We start from the raw sequence: 26,462 nt of genomic DNA, 5'->3' as shown, positions 1-26,462 counted from the left end.
TGGGAAGTCTGACATGAGGCTCAGAACCTTCACAGCAGTGGGAGAACTTCTTTGGTATTTACTATTCTCCAGATAGTGGATTGCCTACCCAGCAGGTATGGGATTTGATTTTATCATGTTTGCACCCCTCTTACCATCTCATTGTTGCTTCTTCTTTGTCTTTGGATGGGGGTACCTTTTTTTCATGGCTTTCAGCATCCTGTTGATGGTTGTTCAATAGCTAGTTGCGATTTGGTGCTCTGATTATAATGACATATCAGATCTATATTTTGAAAAGATCATATTTATGAAGTGTGGAGTACACAACGGAAGGGTTGACAAAGGGAACTGGGTGGACATCTGGTAGACTTTTGCTGAAGCGAAGTAAATGATAGTAAGTTGGTCTAAGGTGGTGACAATTGGGATAGAAATATCTGAACAAATTCAAGAGACATTTAAGAGCTAAATTTAGAAATGGTGATGAGCTAGTGAGCTTTCTATATAGTAATATAGAAGACATAGGAAAAATACCAACTTCAGGAGGGCAGATCCTGAGTTCAGTCTTGGATAGAGTGAGTTTAACATATATTTATGATATCCAAGTGAAGATTTTGAGTAGGCAGTTGGCTGTAGGGTGTGGAACCTGAGTCATCTGCATAGAGGTTTCACTGAAGTCATGGATATGGTTCAGATTGCCTAGGGAAAAAATAAAGTGAAAAGAGAATGTACTAGGCTTAGGGGAGAACTATTTCATTGTTAAGCAAAAAAGATGAGCCAGCAAAGAAAACATGGAGTTGTATTGACTAGCATGTTGACTAGAGGAGAATTTCTGGCAACCACTGAGGGCATGTTGGAAGTCAGTGAAGATGAGTTTATTGTGATTCTTGCATCCCTAAGGTATAACTGCAAATAGCACTTTTTTACTTTGGTGCAGAGACAGGGAAAGCTGATGGTAGGGGTGATCTCTATACATAGATAGTGATAAGGCAGAGTACCTGAGTATTATGTGTGTAATGTAACTTGTCATACATTGTTCAATATAGGAAGGTTTTTAAAATTTTAAATAATTCTGAGAAAATTATATATACATATTTGCTCCCATTTCAAATATTTTTGGATGACATAGTCCCAATACTTAAAATCTTACTCTTTTCACAAATAACTGTTAGCATATTTATCATTTCCAATTCTTGCTAAAGGGTAACCCTGTGAGCTTTGAGATGGTCTAAAGGGCATGTGGTTATTTGCCATCACTTATCAGTTCTGTTTTTGAGTTCATATGAAATTTCAGCCTCCATTCTCCTCATTTACACTAACAAATGTCTTCCTAAATTAGCCCCCTTCTGATCTCCCCCATTACTTAAGACTGGTCAGAAGCAAATGCTGAACTTACACATTGTCCGTAGGACTGGGGCTTTTCAGAAACGCTTGTAACAATTGAACAAGTCTAGAGAAGAAGGCCCTCGCAAATCTTGAGTACCCAGGGAGAGCTGTATGTGATTGATTATTTATTGGGCCTCAACCATGTACTAGGTACTATTTAGAGCTTACATTAAATAGTCACTTGCAATGCAGCTCTTAAAAAGACCAAAACCTGATAAATGAAAAGAGACTTTTCAACAGTGATTGCCTCATAGTATTTACAGGTGGTATGATTAATTTGGGAGTTCCCAGGTGGTTCTAGTGGTAGAGAAGCTGCTTCTCAATGCACCAGATGTAAGAGACCTGGGTTCGATCCCTGGGTTGGGAAGATCCCCTGGAGAAGGGAATGGCAACCCACTCCATTATTCTTGCCAAGAGAGTCCCATGGATAGAGGAGCTTGGTAGGCTACAGTCCATGAGGTCGCAAAGAGTCAGACATGACAAAAGTGACTTTGCATGATTCATATATGACTTATATGATTAATTTACATGTAAGGCCTAAGGAGATATGGGAATATTTGGTAGAAGTTGCAAAAACTGAAAGTGAAAATGTTAGTAGCTCAGTTGTGTCTGACTGTTTGCAACCCCATGGACTGTAGCCCATCAGGCTCCTCTATTCATGGGACTCTCTTGGCAAGAACACTGGAGTGGGTTCCATTCCCTTCTCCAGGGAATCTTCCCGACCCAGGGATCAAACCCGGGTTGCTCACCTTGCAGGCAGGTTCTTTACCATCTGAGTCACAAGGAAAGTCAAAATGCTTATGGGGTAATATTTTAGTCATGAAGTGAAGATCCAGGAGTGTGTTGAGTAGTGGGCACAGCACAAGCGATAATTATAAGACACTGGCCTTTTCTGAGACCCTAAGTTCTACAGGATGGCTGTTTTATAAGGGTAATAGTAGAGCCTACCAGGATATATGGTTGTTAAAACAGGCCAAGGAGAACCAAATATGATATACTAGGACTTGTGAATTTATCCTATGGACATAAGGGAACCTTGATAATTTTAAGCAAGGATGTATTATGAATAAGTTCTCATTTTAAAAGACTACTTTGGGAGCAAAAGCTTGCAATATATGAACTGTTGCAGTAGTTCATATAAGATGAGGGCCTTAATCAAACCAGAGAGATTAGTGGCGGGGGCAGGGAGCAGGAAAAAGGATGGTGCAGAGGTGCTGAGGAAGTGGGTGGGATGGGGGATGGAAAGAAAGGATAAATTCCAGAAGTTTTAAGAAGGTGGAATTGATAGAACAGGAAGTTGATGACAGAAGATTTGATGTGGATAATAAGGAAAAGGAATGAAGAAAATATGGGAGAAATGGATTCGATTCTTGAATGTTAGAATTTATGGTGACTGTGGGACTCCCATCTGGAGATGTCCAGGAGACAGCCAAATATTTGAGAATAAATATTACTCAAGTTGTTTTAAAAATGTGGTCAACATAGTCAACTTAGGCTCAAAGTCCCTGGATTCCTTGACTTTGATGATCTTTTCAGGTCTTCACTTTACGGTCCCATCGTGTCTGTTGAGCTGCTCTCAGTATGAAGAGTTCAAGTCCAGTTCGGCAGGCTGACCTCTGTTTCTCCCACGGTCCAGTTCTCTTGTTGCTTTATCGCGCTATCTTTCCTTTGAGATCACTGAGACTTCATGTCTCTCCACGCTTCCTTTTACTTTCAGTCCCTCAAAACTTTGTACTGTTATTTCTTTTTCTGTCTGGTCCAAACGCCAAAGAACCCAGTCCAGTTCGCTTATGTCTTAGTACGTATGAGCTCATTCCCTGCTTTCTGGTATATCCTTCTGCAGATTCTTAATGCATCTGGACTGCTGGGTGCCAAAGGAGCACACAGTCTATGGACAGGGACTGCTCCACATGTGTGGATTCCAGTGGGTCCCTCAACACCTCTGTATAACATTTTTGCTTGTACCACGTCAGGTTCCTTTTCTAAAACCTACAGCATATCCCATACTTTTCCATACTTTTCCCACCTTTTTCAAGGCTTCTCCCACATTAGCAACTGGCTAATAACTTCATAACTCAGTTAGCAGATGGTCTATTCTCTATTCCAAAGGAAAAATTGAAGGGATCACGTCTGACTCCTTCACATCCAATTCCACACCTTCAAATTTATTCATGTCTGCATCTTTTCTTCTAGCCATAGAGACAGGATAATTGAAAGATGTTAATATTCAAAGGTCTTTCTGTGTCCTTCACCTGAGCATTACTCTTTCAATTATTCTTTCTTCAATTATTCTTTCTCCTCTAAATTAATCTCTCTGTGTTGGTACTTCTACATGATCAAGTCTTCTTTAGATTAAAAAAATAAAACCCCTCATTTGAACCTTCATTTTCCTCCAGCTGCAAATCCCCTTTCTAGATAAGAGGGTCAGTGAATGTTTATGACCTTGTACCTCTAAACCAGGGTTTTCTCAACATCAACACCACTTTGGGGCCTGATAATTCTTTGTTGCGGGGGCTGCTGTGTGTATTATAGGATGTTTCTCAGCATCCCTAATATTTACTACATAGATGCCAGTAATACTGCCCCTCCCCCACTTGTAACAATGAAAAATATCTGTAGACCCTTGAGGGGGAGGGGAGGAACAAAATTGTTCCAGTTGAGATTAAAGTCATGACAGTGTTTGTTTAAGCAGGCCTATGCAAAGAGCCTCTGAACAGCTATAATGATATTTTATTAGCAGGAGAGATTGTGCTATTGGAGTGAAGATACTAGCAAAGAATATTGTTGTATTAAAAAGTTAGACTGACAGGAAGGGCTTCTCAGCTGGCGCTAGTGGTAAAAAACCTGCCTTCCAATGCAGGTAGACATAAGAGACACAGGTTTGATCCCTGAGTTAGGAAGATACCCCGGAGGAGGGCAAGGCAACTTATTCTTGCCTGGAGAGTCCCATGGACAGAGGAGCTGACAGACCGCAGTCCATAGGGTCGAACAGAGTCAGGCACTGCTGAAGTGACTAGCACGCATGCACTGACAGCAAACCCAGTAGTGCATGTAGAAACAGGGTATTAAAAAGTGCTGCTCTGGGGAATATTCAGAGTGGACACCGAGACATTGTGTGACTTCAGATTGCTGAAATTTACCTGCTACAAAACACATGCTAATGACTTTCATTATTATTTTCCTTTCATTAATTTCTTTCTGATATATTATGTGTAGTAAGTTAGCAAGCTGGATAACTCATTACCATGTTTAATGGAAGAATAATTACAGGATTTGAAGGAAGAAAAAAATGATCCCTAAAGAAAAATATATGCTCTTTGGACCATGGTCAGCTTTGAAATGAGGTTCACATCTGTTAATGCTTTTGAATATCCCAAGATATTCATTTGTATCAGTTTTTTATAAAAAGACTGAGTTTAAGTATAAATAATAGAATGTTATTCTCCAGGACCAGAAGGAAGAAAGGGTGATTCCATTAAACACAGAAGTGCTCTTTTCATTTTAGCACACCCAGCACTTACCTGAGACTACCATTGGATTCAACTCTCTGGGTTCTCCTTGTTGATGGATACCAGAGGAAACTGAATTAAGAAAGACAGAATGTCTAAATGTGATTCCAATGAGGTCTTGAACCCTGTATTTTATTTTAAAATCTTGTCTATGTTGTAGAAATTTCATGAGAATTTTGGGACCTGATGACATGCTGCCCTGGAGAGATGTATTAAAATCAATTATTTTTTTAAGCCCTGGGCTGAAATCAAGGAAGTATCTCTACTTCTTTCATAAGTGTGAAGTGCAGTGGTGTAATGGCATTGCTCATCCTGGCTCACTCCTACCGTGGCTGGAATCAGCCCTTGTAGGACTATTGACACCTTTGAATGAAAACATGCCACAAATCAGAGCTTTTTTTTCCTTTCCAAAGAGCCATTTTATCTGCACACCACTGAAGACAGGTATTATTTTCCCTATTTCACAGTTGAATCTAAGGCTCAGAAAAGTAAATCCCTAAATTAGTTTAATTTTGAAAACCACATAAGTTCTTGGGAATCAAAGCATAATATTAATATAAGAGAATTCCCTATTTTTCTATGCAAAGGGTAGAATCCAGCTGAATTTTGGTTTTCTTCAAAGAAAAGTTAATACCCTTATGAATTGTACATTTTCTTTTTTATTTTCATTGTGCACAACAGGTAAATCAACTGTACTTCAATAAAATGAGAATTTTTTGATATTTCTCTATTCCCCTTACCTTCCTTCCTGATCATAAATAAATGAATCATAAGACAGTATGTGATATCTAGATGTTGGTGTGTATTAGAGTGTTATTTTACATCATGCATGAGTGCGTGCTGAGTTGCTTCAGTCGTGTCTGACTCTGTGCAATCCAATGGACTGTAGCCCTCCAGGCTCCCCTGTCCATGAGGATTCTCCAGGTAAGAATACTGGAGTGGGTTGCTATGCGCACCTCCAGGGGTTTTTCATCATACTTGGTTCCTAACAAACATATTAGTTGCAAACTGTACCCAGCATTTGATTAATTAACCCTTATTCTATTAGTAACCAGCTCTATGATCCTGAACAAGCTTTCTCAGCTGTCTAGTTTGGGGGATGCCACCAATGACCTCTAAAGTCATTGCCATCCTTGGTAACATGAAGATCCTTATGCTTTTAATAACTTGAGTATGCCTTGCTATTAAAATACTAATGTGGAATATAGATCTTAAATAAAGTAATATTTTTTAAAAATATAAATACTTAACTATTTTAAATTTTAAAGTAGACTTTTTAAAAAGTCTAGTTTTGTTGATGATGAAGGCTCCGAAGTGAAGTTTATTTTGTTGTGTAATGAAGTTTTTATTTTGTTTTTGAAAGTTTCAAGATTTGAAGCTGAGGGAGTTCTACTGTGAGGGAAACCCGCTGTTCCTGAAGCAGCCAGTTAGTGCTATAAAACAGGAGGACGTCTGGAGTTTACAGGTGAAACCTTATGTCATTCACACAGGTCTTCGAGCTAAAGCCATGATTTAAGTTTTAAAGAGTTTTCTTCTAAAGGATTCTTACCAAGCCAGCAAATGATTAATACAACCATAATCCATTGGCATTGTGGAGCCTAGTCATAATCTTTTTGACTTGCTTGCAGAATCCAATGTGATCCTTCCTGATTTCCAGAGTGACCACATTCAGAGACATTTTAAACATTTTGTTGGATCAAAAGAGAGGAATTTGTGTTCGCTTTAGCATCCACATATTTTTTCAGTATTATCTAAAGATATATTTGATTTATTCTTACTGGGGTCTTTTGCCTCTTCCATCCCCTTGTCATTTATCCCCATTCCTAGGGGATGAAAGAATATGATCCAGAAATTGTGTTCCCTTTAGTCAAACAAGTTGATGATATTAAAAGAAGGAATAGGGAAGTATATTAGAGGACTGGCTGTGTATGTCTTTTGGTGATAGACACATCGAAGACTACAGATTTTACCACATTTGAGTATGAGTCTCTGCTGTGAATGTGGATTTCGCAGGTCCTTTTAGCTGAACATGCTGAATTGTCTTAAAACTTTCAAGTATTGGGAAGGGTTCAAGTTTCCTGACTACAGGAAACAACCAACATTGTTTAATGGTTTAGTTTTTTTAAAAAAATAACGTTTTTCCCTTATTGAACAAGTAATATATGTTTAATACAGAAAACTAGAAAATATAGATGAGCGAGGAAGAAAATATTAGTTATAATGCCATGTGTGTTAGTCACTCAGTTGTGTCCAACTCTTTGCGATACTGTGGACTGTAGCCTGCCAAGCTCCTCTGTCCATGAAATTCTCCAGGCAAGAGTACTGGAGTGTATTGACATTTCCTTCTCCAGGGGATCTTTCCAACCCAGGAATTGATCTGGGGTCTCCTGCATTGCAGGCAGATTCTTTACCATCTGAGCCACCAGTTGAAAAATTATTTTAAAAGTAATACAAGCTTATTTAGAGAAATCAGAGAAAAGGCAATAAAAATTGATAAAAAATACTCAAAAATCCAGTGTGCAGAGATACAATCACTGTTCTGACATTTATTTTGCTAGAACTTTTCAAAAATCCAGAAGTTTTTGATATCAAAGCTTTGTTCAAGCTGTGTACTATTTAGATACTTCATTTTTTACTCAAAATACTGTGAATATTTTTCCAGTCAGTAAAAAATACATCCATGACATCTCTTTTGATGATTACATAATAATATACTGGTATACGATTATACCAGAATATTTTAAACTACTTTCCTACTGTTGGCTGTTTAGATATTAAAAATCTTATAACTTTTTGGCCTTTATAAACAAGGCTATCCTCTTCTCATGTCCATATTATCCCTGTGAATGAAATCACTAAGCCAAAGGACTTTCATCTTTTCAAGGCTGATTAACTCTTTTCCAATTCTCTTCCAGAGACTCAGTCTATATTTCCATAAACAGTATTATTTCCCTCTCCTATGTGAATAAAAACTTATTTGAAGTTTAATTATAAATGATTTTAAAATTGAAGTATTAAATTTAATTCCTCATGCCCTAATTGTTCTCCTTGAATCAAACATTTCAGAACAATGGTAATAAAATAATATTAATAGTAATAATAAAAATATTAATAGACAACTAATACTTATTATGTTTACCATGGGCAAGGCATTGTTCCAAGCACTTAATGGAAATGAACTAATTTAGTCCTCCATTAACTCTCAAAAAGAAGACACCATTATTATTCCTCTTTTATAGATAAATTGAGCCTTGGAGAAGGTAAATCACTTGTCCAAGTTCACAGGTCTAGTAAGTTTTCGAATGCTGATGCCGTTCTAAGCAGTTGGCCTCCAGACTCCATGCTGCAGTATTGCCTCAGAAAGGGGCTGCCAGGAGTGAGGGAAAGGGAAACAAAGGTAGTCTCTTGTTGGAAGGAATTCTGGTCTGTGGAGGGGACTGGATAAACAGTTAGCCCGAGGTGGCAGGGCTATTACAGGGAGCTTGAGAGCAAGAGTGCTGCTTTGAGTCTGGGGCCACGTGCAGGGTGAGAGAACAGCTCTTCCCTCAGTTTCAAAGCTTTAAGGACCCAGAAGCACAACAGTTTGGGCGTTTTGTTTATTTAGTAGGAGCAATGACTTTTACTTATATAAATGATTGGTTGTTTTTGAGAGTATCTCTAAGAATTTTTCTTAGAAAGGTGACAAATTTACTATAATTTTATATTTATACTTAAAGTAAAAGTCATTTCTACTGGATATTTGGTTACCATTATAATATAACTGATTAAACCACTTGGACTTTCAAAAACTATAGGGATTTGTTTCAGGATATTCCTTGGTTAAGATTTTTAAAGAATTTTCCTTACCTCGGAGATATGTGAACTAAAATTTAATATTGATAACTATATTATAACAATATACTAACCAGAGTATACTCTGTCAGCAGATGCTAGACAGAGTTTTACCTGTATTATATAATTTAATTCTCTGAACTCTGTGTGGTGGGGTTGGAAACAAAATTCCTATTTTGTAGGTGAGGTATTCCAGATCAGAGAACTTAAGGACTTGTCAAATAGGGTCACACTAGTAAGTCATAGTAGAGAAGGCAATGGCACCCCACTCCAGTACTCTTGCCTGGAAAATCCAATGGACAGAGGAGCCTGGTAGGCTGCAGTCCATGGATTGCTAAGAGTTGGATACGACTGAGCGACTTCACTTTCACTTTTCACTTTCATGCATTGGAGAAGGAAATGGCAACCCACTCCAGTGTTCTTGCCTGGAGAATCCCAGGGACGGGGGAGCCTGGTGGGCTGCCGTCTATGGGGTCGCACAGAGTCGGACACGACTGAAGTGACTTAGCAGCAGCAGTAAGTCATAGAGCTACATGATGTGCACTTATTTATGTATCTGACTCTGACTCAGTATCTTTGCTCTTGATGCTGTGTTTTAGTGCCTGTCATACAGCAACAACTGATCATACAGCAGTTCCAAAGTTCATCATTCCTTCTGATTCACATTTGTTTCTATGTTTTATGATTTTTAATATTTATATATAAATATATGTAAGGATAACCTTATGATTCAAATCAAATCAACATGTATAAGGAAAACTAAAAGAAACACCTTAAACTAATTTTAATCTATGATTGTTTAAACATAGAAATAATCTCTGACCTACATATAGTTAGCTAACAAATATTCTAACAGAATAGCATATAAGCTATTCAAAAGGGATAATTTATTTTTCTATAAACGATTTCTTGACTTTTAAATAACACTGAGGTTAAGCCATCATTAAGTAGTATATTCTGAAAAACTGCATTGCGTGTGTCTTCATGGTACAAATTTCCTAAAATTTACTATTGGTCATGCCAAAAGTATCTTATTATTTATGTGTTTGTGTGTGTTTCTTCAAATAATAACTTTACATTTCAATGATATATGTTAGTCTTCCAAGAAGGAAATGGCAGCCCACTCCAGTGTTCTTGCCTGGAGAATCCCGTGGACGGAGAGGCCTGGTAGGCTGCAGTCCATGGGGTCGCACAGAGTCGGACACAACTGAAGCGACTTAGCAGCAGCAGCAGTCTTCCAAAGCAACACATTGGCAGCAAGTAGGAGAAAGATATAAATAATGGGTAATGTAAGAGTTGTGCAACAATTCCAAGTGCAACAAACATGATTGGTTCCAGAAATCATAAATGGAAAATGTCAGCTGTGTGAATTGTTGTTGTTCAGTCGCTAAGTCATGTCCGACTTTTTGTGACCCCATGAACTGTAACCCGTCAGGCTCCTCTGTCCTCTGAAATCTCCCAGAGTTTGCTCAAATTCATGTCCATTGAGTCGGTATCTAGCCATCTCATCCTTTGCTGCCCGCTTCTTCTTTTGCCTTCAATCTCTCCCCATCATCAGTGTCTTTTTCATGGGACCTATTCATTGGTCCCGTGTATTTCAGCAGACTCTTCTACTGTCTGCTATTTTGGGTTTGAATTCTTCTCTATTTTCTGTGGCTTTATAGTGAAACTAGCCATTGAATTCTGGTAGCTAAAACTTACCTCTAAAATCACCATTTCATTCAGAATCACAAGCTATGTTCTGTGTAATTAATTAGAGGGAAGCGATAATATTCATTGAATTTAGAAGTCCTGTAATATTAGTGTGAAAGGGCAGTTTTTCAGAAAGGATGACTTCATCATGTAACCATCCCAGAGAATAAGAATAAGCTGAAGTGTGTAGGAGGTTATGCTGCTGAAGGATCAGGCAGTTAAGGAACCCATGCTCAGGGCTGTTTCTGTACAGAGGCAGCGTTCCCAGATGTTTGCTGAGTGCAAGGGATAGAGTAATAAGGAACAGGGAGACAGAGATTTATAGGATTTGTTATTATTTTTAAAGATTTTAATTGGGATAGATGAGTGAAAGGTTATGTTTGTATGTGTATATTTATGTATGTATGTTTGTATTTCCACACAGACTATCTTAATACCACTGAGAAATCTTTCACTTTGGCCAAAAAAAGGTCTTATACACTATTAAAAATTCATGCAGTGTTTTTGTAAAATTTACATAGAACTTCATGCTCTTGGCACAAGAGGGGCATTTAGTGGAATGAATCAAATGTTTATTTTGTTTGCTTGGTCAGTGAAGATATATATGTATTTTACAATTTTTTATTTTAAGATGGTGATATTGTCATAGTGACCATCCTCACCACCTATTCTATTGTTTAGTAATGGTATTATCTGAAGTGTAGTTTCTGTATGTATTTATGTGGCTAGGTTTAATATATACTGAATTCAAAGATTTGATTAATAGAAATCAATACTCTTTACTAATTTGGCTCAATTCAGGTACTCAGTTTAGTAGATAACTTAGTCTAGTACCTCTCCAACTTTAACACACATACAGAATACCTGGGGAACCTTGTTAAACTGCGGATTCTGGCTCAATAGATCTGAGTGCAACTAAGTCTGAATTTCTAATAAGCTTCTAGGTGATACAGATTCTACTGATTCTGCAGCTTAAGTAGAAAGGATTTAGACCTTAGTAAATGTGACAGACTCAATTTTTGAGTCTAGTCTGAATATTTGTATAGTCCTTTCCTATTGTGATGAGAGACACAAAATTTGAACCTACACTTTAATAATGTAAATTTATTATAATCTGAATTCCTATATGTCAGAAATATTACAATGGAAGTAAATTGCTTTTTGTATATGCTGAAAACTAAACTTACAATGCCAGGTTTGACAATATAATTCATTATATATACCATGGAGAACTAATTTAACAGAAACTGTGAGGAATAAGCCAAAAATATAAATTAGTGAAATGGGAATCAATGTAACATAAAACAGTTATTTTGAGAATAATCTGAGGAACCATATTCTTTTTTAATATAGGAAATAACATCAAGATTTATAATGAATCAGCTAGCAGAAAAGAATCCTTTCCTAATGAAAGCCATAAAATGGTACCCACAGGTCAGGAGCATAATCTCTCAGGGAAGAAAGTGTGCAATATGTGAGAAGTTCTTTTTAACCATATGGCTGGGATGTGTTGAGTTTTTTTCTCCATCAAAGGTAAATGGTGTTTTCTGTATGAATATGAACATAAGACCACCTCTTATTCTTTGTCCTTGTCTAAGTTGATCAATATAAACTACATTTGTATCTAAGAATTGACATCTATGATGATATAATGGGTTTTTCACCAGCTTTATTGATTTATAATTGATAGATAACATAGTGTAAATTTAAGGTGTATAACATGTTAATTTGATACATTTATAAATGCAAAATGACTACCACCACAGTTATCACCCACATCTCCATCCTGTCACATATCATCATTTTTTATTTTTGTGGTGAGAACACTTAAAATCTACTTTCTTAGCGACATTCAAATATATGATACATATGTAATATGTATGTGTATATGACTAATATATATCATAAATATGTATGATGCATATGTATACTTATATATCATAAACATGATATATGTATATTGTATTAGCTGTAATCACCATGCTGTACATTAGACCCTCTAACTTAATCTTATAACTGAAAATTTGTACACTTTGACCACTATCTCTGCATTTCTCCCAACCCATAACGTCAGGTAACTATCACTTTACTATTTCTCTAAGTTTGTCTTTTTTATATTCCACATATAAATTATTGTGCAGTATTTATTTTTTCTCTGATTTATTTCACTTAGTGTACTTCCTTCAGTGTCCATCTAAGTTGTCATGAATGGCAGGATTTCCTTATTTTCCTTAGCTGAGTAACATTCAGTGGTGTATAGATATACACCACAACTTCTTTATCCATTCATCTGTTAACAGACATGCATAGGTTGTTTCTATATCCTGGCTGTTGTGAGTAATGCTGCAGTGAACACGAGAGTGCAGGTATCTCTACGACATCCCGATTTCAGTTTCTCTGGATATGTAATAAAGTGGAATTGATGGATGATATGGTGGTTGTATTTTTAATTTTTTGAGTGACCTACATACTTTTTTCTATATTGTCTGTACAAGTTTGCATTTCCACCAACAGTGCATACAGTTCAGTTCAGTCACTCAGTCATGTCCAACTCTTTGCAACGCCATAGTCTGCAGCACGCCGGGCCTCCCTATCACCAACTCTCAGAGTTTACTCACACTCATATCCATTGAGTTGGTCATGTCATCCAACCATCTCATCCTCTGTCGTTCCCTTCCCTTCCTGCCCTCAATCTTTCCCAGCATCAGGGGCTTTTCAAATAAGTCAGCTCTTCGCATCAGGTGGCCAAAGTATTGGAGTTTCAGCTTCAGCCTCAGCCCTTCCAATGAACACCCAGCACTGATCTCCTTTAGGATGGACTGGTTGGATCTCCTTGCAGTCCAAGGGACTCTCAAGAGTCTTCTCCAACACCACAGTTCAAAAGCATAAATTCTTCAGTGCTCAGCTTTCTTTATGTCCAACTCTCACATCCATACATGACTATGGGAAAAACCATAGCCTTGACTAGATGGACTTTGTCAGCAAAGTAATGTCTCTGCTTTTTAATAAACTGTCTAGGTTGGTCATAACTTCTCTTCCAAGGAGCAAGCGTCTTTTAATTTCATGGCTGCAGTCACCATCTGCAATGATTTTGGAGCCCCCCAAAATAAAGTCTGTCACTGTTTCCACTGTTTCCCCATCTATTTGCCATGAAGTGCTGGGACCAGATGCCACAATCTTAGTTTTCTGAATGTTGAGTTTTAAGCCAACTTTTTCACTTTCCTCTTTCACTTTCATCAAGAGGCTCTTTAGTTCTTCTTTACTTTCTGCCATAAGGGTGGTGTCATCTGCATATCTGAGGTTATTGATATTTCTCCTGGCAATCTTGATTCCAGCTAGTGCTTCATCTAGCCCTTCATTTCTCTTGATGTACTCTGCATATAAGTTAAATAAGCAGAGTGGTAATATACAGCCTTGACGTACTCCTTTCCCAATTTTGAGCCAATCCATTGTTCCATGTCTGGTTCTAACTGTTGCTTTCTAGGGAGGCAGATCATATGGTCTGATACTCGCATCTCTTTAATACTTTTCCACAGTTTGTTGTGATCCCCACAGTCAAAGGCTTTAGTATAGTCAATGAAGCAGAGTAGATGTTTTTCTGGAATTCTCTTGCTTTTTCTATGATCCAGTGGATATTGGCAATTTGATCTCTGGTTCCTCTGCCTTTTCTAAATGCAGCTTGAACATCTACAAGTTCTTGGTTCACATGCTGTTGATTTTGAGCATTACTTTGCTAGCATGTGTAATGAATACAGTTGTGCGGTAGTTTGAACATTCTTTGTCATTGCCCTTCTTTGGAATTGAAATTAAAATTCACCTTTTCCAGTCCTGTGGCCACTGCTGTGTTTTCTAAATTTGCTGGTATATTGAGTGCAGCATCTTAACAGCATCCTCTTTTAGGATTTGAAATAGTTCAGCTAGAATTCCATCACCTCCATTAGCTTTGTTGTAGTGATGCTTCCAAAGGCCCACTTGACTTCACACTCCAAGATGTATAATCTAGGTTAGTGATCACACCATCGTGGTTATCTGGGTCATTAAGATATTTTTTGTATAGTTCTTCTTCCCTGGTGGCTCAGCTGGTAAAGAATCCACCTGCAATGTGGGAGACCTGGGTTTGATCCCTGGTTGGGAAGTTCCCCTGGAGAAGGGTATGGCTACCCACTCCAGTATTGTGGCCTGGAGAATTCCACAGACTGTATAGTCCATGGGCTCACAGAGTCAGACATGACTGAGAGACTTTCACTTCACTGTGTATTCTTGCCATGTCTTAATATCTCTTCTTCTGTTGGGTCATATTGTTTCTGCCCTTTATTGTGCCCACTTTTGCATGAAATGTTCCCTTGATATCTCTAATTTTCTTGAAGAGATCTCTAGTCTTTCCTATTATATTGAAAAAGGAGACACAATCACAAATGGGCCTTGTTCTTGATTTAAAAATCTAGAAATAACTAAATATCAAATTGTAATGCATCTACTCATGTGAATGTGAAATTATGCCATAATTATTTTATGAATTAGTTAGATGAGGATTGGAAAATATTTGATGAAAAATTTTTCTGAATCTCAAATATTAACTTTCACCATAATTCATTCAGATGCCTTTGACTTTTTCATGTGTTATAGCTCTTGCCGTCTGAGTTTTGTTAGTCCTCAACATTTACAGAATTATCATTAACTTCAAGTAATTGATACTTAAGTATTAACTACTAAGGATATAATGCTCCAAAGCAACAATAAAAATTAGTCCTTTTTAGTTACCACCAACTTGGATCGTAACATCTATGTTGATGGTACTTGGTACTACCAATGAAATAGTCTCATAAAATTCTTTCCAAATACTGCATTCCAAATAGTGCCAAAGATATGCATTCAATGTTTTCATTTTGTATAGTTATGTTAACTTAATAGTTATAGTTATGTTGAACTTAATATTTTCCTAGATTCCTTTAAAGTTGAAGAGTTTAGGGAGGGAATAGTTTGGAATATGAACTGTCAGTCCTGTATTTAGTGATGTAATGTAATGAGGGCTTCCTTCAAAAGAGTCTCAGTCCAGTAGGTTTCACTACACATGAGTGAAAAAGCTGATCTACTTTATGAAAATAATTAAAATTTCAGTCTTAATTCCTTTTTTATAACAAGCTGTCAGTAATGAAACATAAGATTGCATTTAATAATTTTACTCATTACATATAGAGCAAAATCCTACTTTGCAACAAAAAGTTATTATTACTTGTATACCACTGACATTCATTTATGAAACTGATCATTTCAACCAGTCAGCTGTGAAAATGAATGTTAGTTTTAAAATATTTATGCAGTGGTTAGTTAATTTAAAGTAAATTACACACTTAGGAGATCAATGATACCACATTTCTAATTGTAAATAATCATGACAGTAATATATATTTATTAAAAAAATTGAAATGGCATGAATGTTTCTTATCACTTAATTTGGAAAACAGTAAAACAGTTAGAGTATAGATGATCTTGCCATTCATGGCCCACAGCTTTGTTGTGGCAAAGGGGCTTGCATAACTCAATGAAACTATGAATCATGTGGTGCAGCACCACCAAAGATGGATGGGTCAAGGTGAAGAGTTCTGATAAAATGTGGTTCACTGCAGAAGGAAATGGCACCCCACTCCAGTGTTCTTGCCTGGAGAACTCCATGGACAGTATGAAAAGGCAAAAAAATATGACACTGGAGGATGAGCCCTCCCCTCCACCCCCTAGGTCAGAAGGTGTGCAGTATGCTACTGGGGAAGAGTGGAGGGCAATTACTAATAGCTTTAGAAAGAGTGAAGTGGCTGGGCCAAAGTGGAAATGGCACTCAGCTGTGAGTGTGTTTGGTGTTGAAAGTAAAGTCTGATGCAGTAAAGAACAATATTGTATAGGAACTTGGAATGTTAGGTCCATGAATCAAGGTAAATTGGATGGAGTCAAGCAGGAGATGGCAAGATTGAACATCAACATCTTAGGAATCAGTGAACTAAAATAGATGGTAATGGGTGGATTTAATTCAGATGACCATTATGTCCACTACTGTTGGCAAGAATCCCTTAGAAGAAATGGAGTAGTCCTCACAGTCAGCCAGAGTCCAAAATGCAGTACTTGGGTGGAGTCTTAAAAATGACAGAATCATCTTGGTTCTTTTCCAAGGCAAACCATGCAGCATCACAGTAATCCAAGTCTGTGCCCCAACTACTGATGCTGAAGAAGCTGACCAGTTGTAAGAAGACCTACAAGGTCTTCTGGAGCTCACTCCAAAAAAAGATGTCCTTTTCATTATAGGGGATTGGAATACAAAAGTAGGAAGTCATGAGATACCCAGAATAACAAGCAGATTTGGCCTTAGAGTATGAAATGAAGCTGGGCAAAGGCTAACAGCTTTGTCAAGAGAATACACTAGTGACAGCAAACACCATCTTCCAAAAACACAGTAGATGACTCTACGTGGGTATTAATGGTCAATACCGAAATCAAATCGATGATGTTCTTTGCAACCAAAGATGGAAAAGCTCTATGAGATCATAAAAACAAGACCTGGCTGACTGTGGCTCAGATCATGACTAAAGTTCAGGGTTAAATTGAAGAAAGTAGGGAAAACCTCTAAGCCATCCAGGTATGACCTAAATCAAAGCAGTCAATATGTCAGAATATTTGGAAAGCCCAGCAGTGGCCACAAGACTGGAAAGGTCAGTTTTCATTCCAATCCCAAAGAAGGACAATGTCTAAGAAGGTTCAAACTTCTGTACAATTGCGCTCATCTCACATGCTGGCAAGGTCATGCTCAAAATCTTCAAGGTCAGCTTCAGCAGTATATGAAATAGGAACTTTCAGATGTAAAAGCTGGGTTTTGAAGAGGTAGAGAAACCAGAGATCAAATTGCCAATTTTTGTTGCATCATGGAGAAAGCAAGGCAATTCCAGAAAAATATCTACTTCTGCTTCATTGACTATGCTAACGCCTTTGACTGTGTGGATCACAACAAACTGAAAAATTCTTCAAGAGATGAGAGGACCAGACCACCTTACCTGCCTCCTGAGAAACCTGTATGTGGGTCAAGAAGCAACAGTTAAATCCAGGTGTGAAGCAACTGACTGGTTCAAGATTGGGAAAGGAGCATAACAAGGCTGTATGTCGTCAGCCTGCTTATTTAACATATACAGAGTACATCATGCGAAATGCCAAGCATGATTCCAGCTTGATGAATTTCAAGCTGGAATCAAGATTGCCAGGAGAGATATCAACAACCTCAGATATGCAGATGATACCACTCTAATGGCAGAAAATGTAGAGGAACTAAAGAGCTTCTTGATGAAGGTGAAAGAGGAGAGTGGAAAAAGCTGCCTTAAAACTCAGCATTCAAAAAACTAAGATCATGGCATCTGGTCCCATCACAGCAAATAGAAGAATAAAAAAAATGAAAGCAGTGACAGATTTTTATTTTCTTGGGTTCCAAAATCACTGTGGACGGTGATTGCAGTCATGAAATTAATAGATGCTTGCTTCTTGGAAGGAAAACTATGACAGACCTAGACAATGTATTCAAAAGCAGAGACATCACTTTGCTGACAAAGTTCCATCTAGTAAAAGCTATGGTTTTTCCAGTAGTCATGTATGGCTATGAAAGTTGGACCATAAAGAAGGCTGAGCACCAAAAAATTGATTCTTTTGAACTGTGATGTTGGAGAAGACTTTTGAGAGTCTGTTGGACAACAGGGAGATCAAACCAGTCAATCCTAGTCAATCAACCCTGAATATTCATTGGAAGGACTAATGCTGAAGCTGAAGTTTCAATACTTTGGCCACCTGATGCAAAGAACTGACTCATTGGAAAAGACCCTGATGCTGGGAAAGATTGATTGGGAGAAGAGGGTGGCAGAGGATGAGACGGTTAGGTAGCATCACCGAATCCATGGATGTGAGTTTGAAAAACTGGGAGATGGTGGCGAACAGAGGAGCCTGGTGATCTATAGTTGGTATATGACTTGGCTACTGAACAACAACAGCATCATGAATGATCTCACATACTGTCTCTTGATTGCTTCTACTTCTATGGAAATTCATTGAATTCTCTTTTCCCTTTAAGGAACTCTTTTCTTAAACTGCTACGTAGAGTTAACAATTGTATTCAGTATACACGATTTTTTTTTTTTCTTCTAAAGAATCTTAAATTGCATTCAACTGCAGCACATTTATCTGCTGTGCATTACCAGAATGTTTGAACCTCCATGTGACACTCAAAAGCCATTGATTATGCAGAGATGGTGATGAGAGGGCAGTTATCACTCTGTACTGGAGAGAATGTTGCACAGCTAGATGGGTCGCTGAGTCATGAGCAAGATTTTCTTTCTGATTTCTGCCCTTATTACAGTCCAAACTGCCCTAAGGGTGGAATGACCATATATAGTATATCATGTAAGTCAAGATTCTTTTGAGAGTAAAAGTAGACAGCATTCTTAATAACTGAAAAATCAGGAAGCCAGGACTGTCCTAAGCAAAACTGAATATTGCTACACTTCCTAATTGAAGCAGTTAACTTTAGAGGAGTGGTCATTCCTGGTGCTTATGCAGAATAGAGGAGTTGTCATTCTGAATGTTCATCCTGTATTTTTAAACTTACTTTCAGGGCTTCCCTTGTGGCTCAGCTGGTAAAGAATCCACCTGCAATGCGGGAGACTGGGTTTGATGCCTGGGTTGGGAAGATCCCCTGGAGAAGGGAAACGCTACCCACTCCAGTATTCTGGCCTGGAGAATTCTATGGACTGTATAGTCCATGGGGGTCACAAAGAGTCGGACAGGACTGAATGACTTTCACTTTCACTTTTCATTTTCACTTTCAGTCATTCCATAAATATTTGAGACCTTGCTTTAAGCAGGAAAATCTGGATGCTAAATACCATGCAAACAAATAGGGAACCTAGTTTGTCTCAAATGGTTAAAATCTAAGAGTTGAAACTCTGAAGATGTAAAAGACATTAGCTATAAACTCAAAATGTGAAATGAAACTAGTTGCTTTAGGGATTCAAAGTGTAAGATGAGATTGCTATAGGTTGTCAGGCCTACAAAGTGCCTAGGCAGATGCTGGAACTTGTGCAGGGCATTGACATAGTTAGAATTCAGATACATGGAGAAGGAAGCAGGAAAGATATTCTAGGAGAAGAGAACAGTATGGAGGAGAATGAGTCATGTTTATAGGCAGTGACTCAATTAAGGTGATTTGTGGCTAAGAGTAGGAGAAAGAGACAAAAATATTAGGGTCAAATTCTGTGAACATGTGAAAGGATAGAATAAAGAATTTGAACTTGATCCTGTTTGGAAATGGAGTTCTCCTGAATGTGTGGGGATGAGTCAATGCTACAAAAAAGAATTTTAGAAGGAATCATTTGGGATTTAGAAGGAATCATTTATGCTAGAGTAATTGGAGTTTGAAGGGAAGAGAAACTGAAGAACAGAGAGCTGTTAGAGTGCTTGCCTGGTGGGGTGTGAGGGGTAGAAGTAGAAATGCAAGGAATAGAAGCGCCGTGAGGGGGAGAGCAGAACGCGGTGACTGATTGGACGTGGGAAACCCAGAAGGTTCCAGAGGGATCTGATTTGGGGCAGGACTTCAAGTTTCATTTTAGACATGTTGAGTTTCAAGTGATATGTGGATAATTGAAGTCACTATGTTTAGCGATCAGTTGGAGACAGACTAGAATAGCAGAACAATAAACTTCTATGCTTTATTTGAAAATATATGCACTTTCCAATAACTGTTCATTCTTCCAAACAGTTCTGTAAGTTATCATTAAACTCTAATCAAAACACTACATTGGAGAAAGAAGCTGGGAGGTACTCTATGACTAAAAAGATCTAGAGTTTAGTGAACTTAGATTCTAGTCATGTCTCTGTCTCTAACATGAGGCCTAAGGTAAGTCACCTTCCTTCTCATTATATCTGGACCAGTTTCCTCATCTGTACAATGAAGTGAGTAGATTCAAAATCTCTCCTAGCTCCAGAGTGCCTTGATTCCTTAATTGGGAGAGTGGCTATGATAGTCATGCTTTTCGTGGTCCTGCTAATTCAGAACATGACACTAGTATTCGTTTCCCATTGCTGCTCTAACGAATTTCTAATAATCTTGATGTTTTAACAACAAAAATGTATTAGCTTGTAGTTTAGTAGGTCGGAAGTCCAATATGAGTGTTATTGTGCTAAAATCAGTGTCAGGAGGACTGCATTCCTTCTGGAGGATTCTTTCCTCCAAGAGAGAATCCATTTTTTCACTCTTTCCAGGATTTAGTGGCTGCCTACCTTCCTTGGCTCATGGTCTCCTCGCTCCATTCTCAAAGCCAGCATTGGCAAGTCTAGTCCTCCTCAGACCACATCACTTGGACTTTCTCTTTTGCCTCCTTCTTCCACTTTCAGTGGTCCTTATGATGAAATTGGGTCCACCTGGATAATTCAGGCTAACCTCTCCATCTTGAGATCCTTTTAATCTTTTTTTTTTTTTTTTTAAAAGATCTTTAATTTTATCACACCTGCAAAGTCTCTTTTTCCATGTAAGATAACATATGTAGTCACAGGTTCCAGAGTTTAAGACCTGGATATTTTGGGGGAGCCTTTTTCCTGTCTACCATGATACCTTTTCCTAAGAAAAAAGAAAGTCATCTATCTCTTCTTTCCTAGTCCTTGCACTTCATGAAATACTGAAACTTTATCCAAAGCTCTGCTTTATACTATATGATATAAATATATATTTTGATACTTTTTGATTTCTTAAAGCTTAAAATATGGTAGTTGTCACTCAGGCATATTTTAAAAACAACTCTCAATTCCACCATTCAATGAATATAAAACTTAGTAAGCATGCATTTTCAAACTTAAAGTGGAAGACTATTTTTCCTTAAAATATGGAGAGGATTATAATCATGTTTATTTCCTTTATGAAATAATGCATTTTACTGTAGAGACTAAAGAGAAAATTAGACTTTAGTATAGCATTTCACATTTTAAAGCTTTTTGCTAAAAAGATATAAAATCATAAACCATCTCCTTTTCTTCTTCTCTGACTTTGGCTTGATAAAAAGGATGTTTAAGCATTTCAGTTTCTAACTGTAAACAACAAAGCAGTATTTATCTTTGATGGAGTTACGAGGTTTTATTAGTTGAGGTTTTTGAAGACATGTCTACTCTGTGTGTCATAATTCCTTTGTAAATGCTTATTTCAAATGGATGTATGTTATACAAGTAGAAATATATGTCATACTGGTGACAGTGCCACAAATGGAAATAGAAACTTAAATGGTATTCAGGAGTCAAGGTATTAGAGACTTTCTTTTCTCATGTAAGCATTACTGAGTTCAGTGGCTTTAGATGGAAAAGTATATTACCAAGGAATTATATTGAGTCCATTTTTCTCAGTAAAATTTCCAGGAAACAATTAATAGCCGTGAGATATATGATGTTGTAAATAGTAATTATTAACTTAGAGAATAACCACAAGTTGTTCAATACAAAGCTGATAATGGCTTTTGGTAAAATAAGATTAAATACATTTAAATAAAAAATTTATGAAAAAATTTAAATAAAACATTGTATTCTAATTAAACAATAATACCCTCCAGAAAAGGAATGAGGAACACAGACATCTTGCATTCCTGCTTGCAGCAAGTGCCAAGTCAAATTCTGCTCATGCAGTTTCTTAAAGACACGAGGGAGAATGGCTAAAACCATGGCGGAAATAGGAAATGCTTTTAATAGTTTCTGTTATGAACTTTTCACCTCATGGAGAGACTGGACAAAGAGAACTGGATCACTCTATGGCCAAGTTGCTTTCTTGGTTTGTGTTTGTCTTTCTTCAACCTCCTCCTCTTGGTTCATGGCTCTGCTCTTTGTCCTGGTTTCTTAAACAGAAGCTGAGTGAAGTGCATGTAGCATGGTATATTTTGATAGCCTTTAGTTCTGGATGAGATGTGTTACAGTCGTCAACAGGAATAGCTTATTAGATGAGAGGGTTATCTACTATGTATATGGAAAGGCCACATTTAGATTTCGGCTTTTGTCGTTAGTTCTTTAAGTACCATTTCAACATTTAACCATTATAAGCTATTAATCAATTTGATCTCATATAGAGTAGATTTGAATTATTATACATAATGTGTCTGATATTGTACAACTACTTATGAATTCTTTTTATCTTTAGACTAATATTTATTGTTGATGTCCCATGAGTCAACATTTTATGATTTGTTTATTGTTTATATAGAGAGTATATTGTTTCCCCAATACAAAATGAACATTCTTGAATTACTGCTCTCATAGTTAACCTTTTCTATTAAAAAATGTCTTTTTGTATCTTCTCCAGGTAGCCACATCCTAGACATCCTTAAAACCCTAGTCCACTGTTTTGTTATATTGGGAAGTCTTGCTTCATGTGCCGCCTATGGTGATGTGTCTTTTCTCTGCACCCATGCAGAACATATCAGTGGATTGAGCCTTATGTTTCTAGTTATTTTTTTGTGTTTATGTCTTACATTTCCAACTACTTGCTGAAAGATTCTTAGAGGCAGGGATTGTTCCTTATATATCTTTGTATCTTTGACCCTTTTGCCTAATAGGGTACAGGTTTTTGGTTGGTTGTAATTTGTCATAACTCCTAGCTGCAAGTAAAAGAAACCCACCTCACACACTAACTCAAGTAATGAAGAAGGTCTAGGGGTAAGTCTGGCTGAATATTTAGTCATGCTGGGTTGGGTATCCAAATTTATTCATCCAGAATTTGTCCTCCTGGTTTCCTTTGTTTTGGCTTTTGTCTCAGATTGTGTTGGAGAAGTCAATGGCACCCCACTCCAGTACTCTTGCCTGGAAAATCCCATGGACGGAGGAGCCTGGTAGGCTGCAGTCCATGGGGTCGCTAGGAGTTGGACACAACTGAGCGACTTCACTTTCACTTTTCACTTTCATGCATTGGAGAAGGAAATGGCAACCCACTCCAGTGTTCTTGCCTGGAGAATCCCAGGGACGGGGGAGCCTGGTGGGCTGCCATCTCTGGGGTTGCACAGAGTCGGACACGACTGAAGCGACTTAGCAGCAGCAGCAGCAGCTCAGATTGTGTGCATGTGTGCTAAGTTGCTTCAGTCGTGTCTTACTCTTTGTGATCCTGTGGAGTGTAGCCCACCAGGCTCCTCTGTCCATGGGATTGTCCAGGCAAGAGTACTGGAGTGGGTTGCCATGCCCTCCTCCTGGGGATCTTCCTGACCCAGGGATCGAACCTGCATCTCCTGTGGCTCCTGCTCTGTAGGTGGATCTTTACCACTGAGCCACTGGGGGCGCCCTTGCTCTCAGGTTAGAGTTCTTTCAATTGTGTCTTCTGGCTGTGGAGGGAGCGCTTCTTCTCTCAACAGATTCAGGGAAAGCTTTGGGGCTGATGATTATCGGTTTTCTTGGAAGCTCTTGGGCTATGTGCTTACATGGCTGTGGTAGTGGGATCAGTTGCCCTCTCTCTTTCATAACATTTGCACTGAAATTGGAGAATGGGTAGTTCCTTAAAGGAAGAGGTGGGCTTTTGTGCCAGCTGGTGGGAAATGGGTGCTGACAGACAAAAAATAAGATTCCCATTAGGGAATTTCAGTCATGTTTCCTGGTTGATCACATAAACTTCTAGGAAATAAGTCAGATTTGTAGAGATTCCAATTTTCACCCTCATCCAAAATATTTTATCATTAGAATAGTGCCATGTATTCTCTGAGCCTTTGGCTCTTCATTGATTTATCACCAAGGTTGAAAGGTTATTACTCTCTTGAGGGTGGATTAATAGCTGTATTTAGGTGCTTTAACCTTTAAATAGGCCCAGGGTGTTCTTTTATGGAAGAGTGAACAGAACAGTAATGAAATCTCTTACTGTGGATTGTGATAATGATAGCCCAGTGGGTTGGTTAATGATAAAACTAAGTAGCGTTATCAACCAATTAAACTTTGACTCTGTTTTGGACTCTCTCACTGAGACCTGTGTTGACCTCAGAAGTTGCTTATAAAGCAAATAAATGGTAAGCTTTGAGGTTGCCATTATTTCAAATATAGTGGTCAGAACATGTACACTAAGAGGTCAATACTTTGGCCACCTGATGCGAAAAATCGACTTATTTGAAAAGACCCTGATGCTGTGAAAGGTTGTTGGTGGGAGGAGAAGGGGATGACAGAGGATGAGATGGTTGCATGGCATCACCGACTCAATGGACATGAGTTTGAGTAAACTCTGAGAGTTGGTGATGGACAGAGAGGCCTGTCTGCTGCAGTCCATGGGGCTGCAAAGAGTCGGATATGACTGAATGACTGAACTGAATTGAACTGAAGTGGTCAGAACATGTACACCAACTTAGTGTATATGTTCTAAAATTCCTTATTTGTACATTTAGAAGTAAGATGAGAGATATTGTAAGTACAAAAACTTAAGTCCTATATTGATCAACTTGCTTGAAACCTAGCCCGTGAAAATCTTAATGAACATTGCAGACAATAAGCAGAGTTCTAGGAAGATTAATTTCCATGAGAAATGGATGCTAGGTAAAACTGAGATGTGTATTGAAGTGTTCAGTTAGTCTCTGTTTATTGATCAGTTTAACATCCCTGTAGATCAGAATCAGGTTTGTATGGATTCTGTATCATTTTTTTGCCTTCATCCCAGAAACTTTACAACTAAGCAATACAGTAATATCTTTGGATAAAAGCCTAGATAATCTTTTATCATTTGAATTTTATTTAGTGTTGAGTATGCCCTTCTTAGGGCTTCAATGGTGGCTCAGGCAGTAAAGAATCCACCAGCAGTGAAGAAGACCTGGCTTTGATCCTGGGTTGGGAAGATCCCCTGGAGAAGGGAATGGCAACTCACTCCAGGATTTTTGCCTGGAGAATCCCATGGAGAGAGGAGCCTGGTGGGCTACAGTCCTTGGGGTCACAAAGTGTCAGACACAACTGAGCGACTAAGCACAGCACATAGCAGCATGCCGTTGTTAACTAGTTAAGTTTGTTTATTTGTGTGTGGGAAAAGAGCAAATCAAGCATAAACAGTTTAGTATGTACTTTAGAAATCAATATTCTGAAATCTCCGAGAAAGCTAATATTTATTTTATTTACTTAAAATACTTAAAATATTGTAAATGTTTAAAATATTTATTGAGTAGTGCCTTAATTTTATTTTTAATCTTTACTTTTTAGAACTGGAAAATAAGCAGAAATCTACAGCTGGTACCTCTTCGAATATTAATTTGTTCTTATAAATGTTTTTACCAACGTAACCCTAACATCTTTGGAATTGCTCAGGTATAGAGCAAGTAAGAAGCTCATTTAGAGCCTCACATGACTTACCCATCAGCTCTGCGCACATAGTCAGATTATGCCCAGCTTATGATACCCTGCTCTTTGTCAATACCTTAAGTAAAGGAAGAAAAGAAAAGTAAAGGACCAGTTTAAGCACCACAGTCTAACTTTAGATTGTTTAGACTTTTAAGTGTGCTGAAAAATAAAATAAAAATAGAAAAATCAGTGTGTGTGGCAATTGAGTGTCATTTTTTTCTGTCATTTTATTTTGATGGGGTCAAGTATTTATTTTATGGGTATTTTGCAAGTGAAAGAGAATCACATTTTAGTGCTAGGTAGTTCAATTATGATTTCAGTTGTGTTCTTATTTTCTAAGAGGCACTAAAATCTTTCTTTTCTGTCTTTATTAAGGTAATATTGGTTTATAACATATAAGTTTGGTATAGTCAACATTCTGTTTCAGCTCCTGTGCACACTACCAGAAGTTTAGTCTCCGTTCACTGCCATACGGTTAATCCCCTTTATCCACTTTGCCCTCCCCAACCCCCTTCCCTTCTGGTAATCACTAGAATGTTCTCGGTATCTGTGTGTTTATTTTGCTTGCTTATTTTGTTTTATATTCCACATATGAGGGAAATCGTATAATATTGGTCTTTCTCTTATTTCATTTAGTGTAATCCCCTCAAGGTCCATCCCTGTTGTAGCAAATGGCAATATCGCATCTTATTTTTTTATGACTGAGGTGAGAGTTGGACTGTGAAGAAA

General features: G+C 37.8%; 1 protein-coding gene across 1 annotated transcript in view; it reads left to right on the top strand.

Moving 5' to 3' along the window:
- Positions 1-26,462, top strand: part of LRRC69 (leucine rich repeat containing 69) — an 84,685-nt gene extending 58,223 nt beyond the window's left edge. Inside the window, exons 6-8 of the mRNA XM_010862016.1 lie at positions 6,235-6,336; positions 11,748-11,927; positions 25,596-26,462. Of these exons, the coding sequence (XP_010860318.1) occupies positions 6,235-6,336; positions 11,748-11,927; positions 25,596-25,706 (393 nt within the window). The 3' untranslated portion in view covers positions 25,707-26,462. The remainder of the gene's footprint in view (positions 1-6,234; positions 6,337-11,747; positions 11,928-25,595) is intronic.

The sequence above is a fragment of the Bison bison genome, unplaced genomic scaffold (genome assembly GCF_000754665.1).
Source record: "Bison bison bison isolate TAMUID 2011002044 unplaced genomic scaffold, Bison_UMD1.0 scf7180017858048, whole genome shotgun sequence".
NCBI lineage: Eukaryota > Metazoa > Chordata > Mammalia > Artiodactyla > Bovidae > Bison > Bison bison.
This window is presented reverse-complemented; position numbering and strand designations above follow the sequence as displayed.